The sequence below is a fragment of the Aptenodytes forsteri genome, unplaced genomic scaffold, assembly GCF_000699145.1.
Source record: "Aptenodytes forsteri isolate BGI_AS27 unplaced genomic scaffold, ASM69914v1 Scaffold243, whole genome shotgun sequence".
NCBI classification, from domain to species: domain Eukaryota; kingdom Metazoa; phylum Chordata; class Aves; order Sphenisciformes; family Spheniscidae; genus Aptenodytes; species Aptenodytes forsteri.
Window position 1 is genome coordinate 2308776 of NW_008795314.1, and position 8314 is coordinate 2317089.

The following is an 8314-nucleotide window of genomic DNA, read 5'->3' on the forward strand; positions in this document are numbered from 1 at the left end:
TGGAGATTGAAGCAGCATGGCCGAGCCATGCCCAGCAGAGGCACCCACCTCCCCAGTCAGCATTGCTGCACTCGCACAGGGCTTGTGCCAACATGCCCTTTGAGTTGCATGCAGACAGCAGCAAGGGGATTCAAGGACACCAGCGGGTTGTCCCTGCTCTGTATGTGAAGAGGAGACTGCCACATGAATGACCTTCTCGCTCCCAGTGGGCCACCCACAAATAAGGCACTTTGCCAATGGCTTCACCATCAGCACTCACCAAGGGACCACTGCCACTCACCGGAGTCACGCAGTCAATGGGCAGCTCCATCTCACCTGGAGAGCAGCGTGAGAAGCAGCTTCCAGCCCACACTTTTCCAAAGATGTCTAGGGGCCAGCCACAAAATGCAGATTCAGAGCAAATCTTTAGAGCAAAACACGTACATTTGAGGGTGCTTGGGCTGGGGTTTTAGAGCTCAGCCAGCCCTTGTTAGAGCTGCTAACATAAAATCTGTTTTCATTACAAAATAAACCCTCCACATGAGGATTTGCTCCTAACCCGAGTCCACACCACACTCAAAAGCGCATGTCTCAGAGGGGCCTTGCTTTGCACACCCACTGCCCTGTTAGGGGGACAGCCACAACCAGTGCTCACCAATCTTTCCAGGTGCTACCACAGTCACCCCGTGTGGCTCGAGCAAAATTGGGTTCACGCTGCAGGAAGACAAGACCTTAGACACAAGATGCATCTGAAAGCACCCGGATAGCAGAGTGTAAAAGGTTGAGAACAAAGAAATGATACGAGTATCCAGGGAAGGAGTTAGAGGAGGAAACAGCTCTCGGTTAGTAACAGCAATGCAGGATGGATGAGCCGGGGCCGGCTGGTATGCCAGGTGCTGCCGCCTCCCGGGAGCCCCATGCTGGGAAGCATCACCAAATTGCAGTGGTTGTCCAAATGCAAACTGGTGAAGCAAGCAATGGGCCTGGCAGGCATCTCCCACACACCCGTGTCCAGAGGGAGACACCCCAGGAGAGATGGGTGCTTCTCGCTTCCCACTGGCATAAATCAGAAGCAATTCTCTGCGGTCCACAGAACTAAAGCGGGGAAGTGGGGGGAAGAGCAACCCCATTGTGTGCAAGCAACCAACACAATATTCAGCTGCTGTCAAAATAATCCTGAGTTTAGCTTTGGCATTTCTTAACTCCAGCCCCTTCCTCACACTGCGTTTTTTCTAGGCAGCTGGTTGATCTCGTTCTGTCTTTACCCTCCTCGAGTATCACTGGGGAAAGGCAACCAGCTGAACCCCAAACAACCTGGGTAACGTTTTGTTAGCGCCAGTCTGAAATATCTCAGATGCTGTGGTGCGTGATACCACAGCACAGAGTCGTCTGTTAATAAGCCGTCCAACCCAAATAAACTTTGGCTTCACTTTGGAATTGATCTCCGAATCGAGGAGCTCTGCCGTCTCCCTGGGCAGCCGACCCTCCCGCATGAATTTAACCCTCCCTGGCCCGACCGCTCTCCTCTGACACAATGGTTTTGCTCAGGTAACATTAGGCATTTGCGCTCTTCGATGCAATGTAAGGAGGGGCAGGATGGCTTTTTCTATCACCGGTCCTGGGATGAAAACAGCCTTGACATCTCACATCCCCAGCTGGCTCACGGCCAGGCAGGGTGGAGCCGGCTAAACAAGCCACGGCTATCAAAATACTGCTTCTTTAAAAAGGCTCTTCGCTGGCTGCAGTCAAAGCCACGCTATGCCTAACGTCACCGAGTAACAGAAATAGCAGGCGTGAGTGAAGGGAGGAGAATGAGAGTATTAAGAGCGCACAGATTTCAAACATACTTGGCTAGGTAGCACGCTCCCTTCCTGCCGCTGCCCTTCCAGATGCGACGGAGCACGGGGATCTCTCGCTGTCTGCCCGTGAAGAAGGATTCTCTTTTTTTTCTTTTTTCCCTTTTTTTTTTTCCCTTTTTTAAGTTTCAGCTTTAATACTACTTAGATTCATTTTAATTTTATTTCTTGTAGGAAGCTTCATCTGCTGGATTTAAAAGCAAGGTTTGAGCAGGAGGAATTCATTTATGTTTGTAGATACTGGAATGTGCATGGTACTCCGGTGTGATGATAATGTAGAGGGAAAGGCAGGATTGGCTGAGAAAATTGCTTAGACCGTAAGATGCTTGAATGGCTGCTTGGAATAACAAGCTCTCTATTGTGCATGTGTGTGTGCATATGTGTGAGTGTGTGCATTTATGTATGAGTGCAGCAATGACAGTAACTTTAAAACAATGCAAGGTTTCCCCAGTTTGCTTAATTTTCCTCCTCCAGGAGTGAGGACTTGCCTAGCTGTGGGCTCTGTCTGGAGACAGGTGAAGTGCCTGAATTAAATTAGTGCTGTAGTAATTTTATGAATGAAGCAAAACGCAGATTCAGTGGAAGAGGAGCAGAGCGGGGAGATGCGGTGTGCTGAGCTCTCTCCGGCAGGAGCTGTCACACCAGGGAACCGCACAGACGTGTGCACAGGCATGGCACAGATCTGCTACAAGTGCCCGCAGCACAAAGTGAGGCAGCTGCAAGAAGACAGCACCTGGGCCATGGAAACATGCTCCTGAAAATGAGCTATCACAAATTCAACTAAGCTTGATAGCTGAGTGTGTGACCAGCTCTGGGCTTAGCTGGAGCATCCCATGCAGAGCTATTTGTTTCCAACCAAGCGTGCCGGCGATCGTGTGGCAGAGGAGCACGCAGAGCTCCCTGACCACCCACGTCTCCTTCACGCGTGATGCTTTTGCTGCCAGCACAGCTCATACATGAACATCGATAAAGTGGACGATGAGGGAGCAAGTCAGTGCATGGACAGGCTGGCTACACATGCCCAAAGTCAAGCAGGAGGAGACCGCACAGCACGGCAGGGGAGGGGAGGGAGGAGGTAGATTTGGGTTTGCAAGGTCCAAGAAAGCTGAGGTGCTGGTGAAGCTGCTGGAGACCAGCCCAGAGGAATGACGCCCCAAAGGAGCACTGACCACTGCAGGACCACGCTTCATCTCTCCCCCTTGGAGAACTCGGTGGGGAGATAGCTCTGTGTATTGTGGTTTTTCTCTCTTTTTTTGCACCCCTATCCCAATTGTTAAGTGAGGAAAAATCTCAATCTCCCTCTGTTCTGGATTGCTCTTTTTTATGCAGAGTTTTTGCATGACATCTCCATAGCACCCATCACCCACAGCAGGTGGCAATGGGAAGAAAAGAAGATGAGGGCAAGCCATGAAGAGGATGAACATTGTCCATCCTCAAGTGCTACAGAGGTCACCCCTGAGGGTCTTTGACACAAGGGCAGCGGACTGGAGCTGTAATCCTGCTGCCAAGAAGCAAGTGGGAGGAAAGAGGCAAAGGAGTCAGAGCTGGTGTGGAGGCAAAGGGACACCGAACTCGCTGGGAAAAGCTGCAAAACTTATTAAATTCCCAAGATAAAACAAACCCAACCTGCCCAGTGGAAGGAGGCAGAGGGAAGTCTTTGCCTGCTGAGCCCTGCAACGACAAGGCAGTCCGGCACCCCCTCTCACAGTGTTTTCCAAACAAAGAGGCAATCTGAGCTCTGTAAAATACATAGTGCAAACGCACTTCTGTGTGCAGTGACCTTTAGGTTGGCACAGGCTTCTAGTATGCCTTAAAATTCGGGCATTTTAGCTACTTCTTCAGTGTTTCTTTCTCTCCAGTAGGTGCGATCTCCCTTTGCCTACATCCACAGCCACTATAAATTCAAAGCAACACAGTCATGATTTGTATAGTCTTGGGCTTGAGCTAACCAAAAGCTCCCACGTACAAAGAGTGACTACCTGCCTAACACGCTGCAGAGCGATCTCAGACCTCGCTGCATAAGGCTGTTTAGATGGGTTCACAGACAGATTTGTCTGAAATCTATCTATGCAGAGACACGTGAAAATCTGTGGGATCACACTTGACAGAGAGCATGAAAAAAAGCTGTGGTTACAGACATACAAAACCCACAGTGCAAGCTACAACTTGCTCTATAGATAGAAAATGCATTTTTTTTCTCCATCACTCAACTACAATTTGAAACTGCAGGTCAGGACATAGCAGGAGCTTCTCATTCAAGGAAAGGTTGCTCTGTGAAAACACTGCAGAAATGCTGGACAGGACTTGGAGCATATCACTTGCACAAATAGACAACAATTTGGCTGCAAGTGGCAAATCCAAAGTTTGTTTTCCCTTTTTTGGGGTCTTTTACTCCTTCAGAATTAAGAGCTTAGCAAAGAGGTTTAAGCAATCACGCTGAGAGGTCTGTAAGTTGCCATTATGATTATGAATTTAGGAAGGATGCTTCTTTTCCCCAACCTCAAAATTTTGGGAAGGATGCTTCTTTTCCCCAACCTCAAACTAATTTTAAGGATTGCAGCAAGAAGTTCCAATGATCCACACAATCTCTTTCGTCTCTTTTCCATGGACACACTAAGAAATGTCATTCCTCAAAGCTGTGGTCTCGTAATGATGGCATGGACCTTACACACGAGTGGCCTCAGTGCAGAAGACCTTCGGTACATGCAGACAGTGCAGATACGTACTCAGGGACAGGTAACTTCTAAATGATACTTTGTGTTGCTCTGGCAGATTTCTAATATGTTGGTTTCTGATGTCTTTCTTCTAGCAGAGAATGCAGATCTTCCTTGGATGAGACCCCGCTAAGAAATGGTTCAACATCTCCCAGCAGTCGCATTTCTCAGAGCAGAAAGAACAGATCTTCAGACCCCCGTGGCATGATCAAAGCCTCTGGCATTAAAAGGCCGGGAGGATGTCCTTAACTGACGAGCTGGAGAGCCACTTTTCTGCAACCCCTTACATGCTGACAGACACAAGCGAGGGCAGCCTGTTCAGAATCAGACCCAACACCTCCGCCAATGCCACTGGGGATGGTGTGCCAGCTGCCAGTTCCATGGAGGACATGATCGCCATCTGCACCATCGGGACAATCCTCTCCCTCATGTGCGTGATTGGGGTGACGGGCAATGTCTACACCTTGCTGGTGATGTGCCATTACTTGCGATCATCTGCCTCCATGTACATTTACATCATCAACCTTGCACTGGCGGACCTGCTCTACCTTCTCACCATCCCCTTCATCGTTGGGACCTACTTCATTCAGAAATGGTACTTTGGGGACATTGGCTGTCGCATCCTGTTCAGTCTGGACTTCCTCACTATGCACGCCAGCATCTTCACCCTCACAGTCATGAGCACGGAGCGCTACTTTGCTGTGCTGAAGCCCCTGGACACAGTGAAGAGGTCCAAGAGTTACCGAAAGGCCATTGCTGTTATCATCTGGCTGGTGTCACTGCTGCTCACTCTCCCAATGCTCATCATGATCCAGCTGGTGCAAAGGGACAACAAAAGCATCTGCCTGCCCACTTGGAGCAAGCTGTCCTACAAAGTCTATCTCACCATCCTTTTTGGTACCAGCATCGTAGGTCCAGGGGTAATCATTGGCTACCTTTACATCCGATTAGCTAAGATTTACTGGGTGTCGCAAACAGCATCCTTCAAGCAGACCAAGCGGCTACCAAACCAAAAGGTGCTCTATTTAATCTTCACGATAGTGCTGGTGTTCTGGGCTTGCTTCTTGCCTTTCTGGATATGGCAGCTCCTCTTCCAGTATTATGAATCCTTCCCTTTATCTCCCAAGGTGATGAAGAACATTAATTATCTGACAACCTGTCTGACCTATAGCAACAGCTGTATCAACCCTTTCCTCTACACCCTGCTCACCAAAAACTACAGGGAGTACCTGAAGAACAGACAGCGGTCCCTTAGCAGCAGCAGTGGGTACTTCCAAAGGAGGAATCGGTTTCAGAGGATTTCGGGGAGATCCCTGTCCACGAGCAGTCAGCACTGCACAGAGACATACGTTCTTGCTCACGCTCCTTTGGGAAACAGCAGTGCCTGAAGGTAAAATATATCTCCAAGAACAATCAATACTGACTTCAATGTTGCTTTGATTTAAAGTGTACATTGTAAATGCAAAGCCTTAGCAGACCCATAATGTGCACACATTTAGTCCAGAGGCTGTGCCGTATGTCTGTTCTCATTTTCTTCAGTGCCACTGATTTGATGCTAGCAACATTCAGCTGAACATCTATCTAAATAGCCTTTCGCTTTTTATCTTTATATTTTATAGTGTATGTCTCCTCAAGTAGCCATCAATAATGAAAGCCTATAACAGGACCACGCTTTTTAATAGTATCAGCTGTCTCACAGAGTTTAAAATTATGTTATCCCGTGAATGGCTGTGGTTTGCTCTTTCTTTTCTTCAGCAGTAATGCTAAATTTGTAGTTGCATGAGGACTGAAAACAATGAAATAAAGACAAAGCAGCTGATGTTCGTGACATGCAATCCAGTTTGAATTTGGGGTAGGACTGGACAATGTAGATGAGGCGTATCCAGGGGTGTTTGTCCTGGTTTTGGTCACATTCACATTTATTCTACACTCATGTGTATGCACTGGGCTTGATTCTCCATTCACACAGGTGTCTGTAGTGGAGTTACACCATGGTTAGCAAGACAAGCTTCCCATGACAGTGCCACGGTCAGGGAACACTCAGCATCCCCTAATGCGCTGAACCCGAACACATGAGCACCCATGTTGGGGAGCACCATCTGTCCTGGACAAGCGTATCTGCCCTCTGCCCTCCTCCCAGGAGGAATTGGGAACCTCTGATGTTGTTATTCTCAGGGCATCCATCGACAAACTGCAACATTCAGCCTGAGGGACCGCACCTACATCACCAAGTCCAGGAGGAAAGGACAGAGGGAGAGAAGGGGGGGTGAGGAGATGTGATTTTCAATGGGCAAAAGCTATGCTATCTGAAGTCCCTAATATTCTCAATTATAAAAGCGCTAGTTCCCTATTAGTGAGATCACTTGTTCCCTTCACAGGAGATGATTTTGGTTTACTGCTATGAAAAGTGAATATAGTCCTGCCTACACCAAGAACACTTTGCCTGTCCTGGCTTTCACTGATGATAAAACATCATTAGTATAAATACGTCCTTCATGATATCTGGCACTTCTCCAATGAGTCTAAAAGTACCTTCTCTGGGATGCTGCCAACATCCGTACAGGAGTCCTCTGCTTACATTAGCCCCATCACCTCATTAGCAAGGATACAACGATGCAATGCCAACACAACTCTAACCAAGTTACAGAATTAGAAGGAAATTAATGCTTAGGAGTAAATTCAGGACTGCATTTTCACTGAACTCCATTTGCTTATACAGAAACTGAATTTAGGTTTTAACCATCTATTCCCCTTCAAGTCATTTAAGTGGTCATTGCTCATGAGGACAGTGAAAGCTCTGCTTCCAGCCTCCCTGGGTGATATGCTTGGAAAAGAAATTGCCTCCTTCATGCATGGGCTTAAAGTTTGTTATATATGGGGAAGATTGCACATGTCATGGAAGAGGACTGTCATGCATGCAGTTTCAACGTTGAGCTGTTGCAGAAACTGGAAGAGCCTCACTTTGTGTTCCCAACCGCCTCCACGCACACCATCCGCAGTGGTCCTGCAGGTCAGGGCGCCTTACTTGCACCCTGTTTGCAGTGCAGTACATTAACCGGCAAGTCCTACTTCAGGATTAGCCCCTTCCTGATTTCAGAGGGGAATACCATTATATTTGGCTATTTCCTACACTGACAGTCCTTCTTAGTTTTCAGACCCTCCTCAGTCTGGAGACACACTAGTCAAAGCCCATTAGAGAGAGTAAAGCATCATTCACCCCACTGTAAGGAAGAGGGAGCCCATGGATGGGAGGTGAAAAGGCTTGCCATATTCATGAACCCATTTTCCGCTTAGTCAGCTGTTTATCATGGGTCAGAATGTAAAATTTGGCCTCCTTTTTTTGGAAATTGCAATTTTAACTTCTCCTTTCTCAGAAATAGCCAGACAAGCCCAGGACAAGCTCAGCACAAGCAGTTTCTATCGTTGTGAAGGAAAGCTACTGTGGGTTGAACCTTCAGAAAGCACAGTCCATCTTTTCTAAAATCAGATAGTCAAAATGAGAGGGCAGTTTGCAAATCTCAATTCATCCAGGCTTTGCACATCAATGAGGGCAGTGCAGTAGAGTTACCGGAAGACACAGGAGCAGATCTGTCTCCAGAGTTAATCAGTTGAACTCCTTTGTCCCCAGCGGTACTGCTCTGATTAACTTCTCCAAGCCCACCACAACCAACACGTCTCACAGAAAATATTTGCAAAAAGCCTGCCATAGCTCTGTAGGTGCAACAAGCACCCTGAAAGCAGCATGAGCAACGTGCTGTGGAAGCG

The 8314-nt window shown here is 47.8% G+C and overlaps 1 protein-coding gene across 2 annotated transcripts; it reads left to right on the top strand.

Moving 5' to 3' along the window:
• The first annotated feature begins 1877 nt into the window (after positions 1-1877).
• Positions 1878-6365, top strand: LOC103899035 (urotensin-2 receptor). Of its 2 annotated transcripts, none has more exons than XM_009279440.2 (2): positions 1878-2039; positions 4645-6365. In XM_009279440.2, the coding sequence occupies exon 2, from the start codon at positions 4789-4791 to the stop codon at positions 5935-5937; it is 1149 nt and encodes a 382-aa protein (XP_009277715.1). In that variant the 5' UTR covers positions 1878-2039; positions 4645-4788; the 3' UTR covers positions 5938-6365. The 2 variants fall into 2 exon arrangements, with proteins under 2 accessions (XP_009277715.1, XP_009277716.1); XM_009279441.2 differs by having other exon boundaries at positions 4648-6365.
• The last annotated feature ends 1949 nt before the right edge of the window (positions 6366-8314 follow it).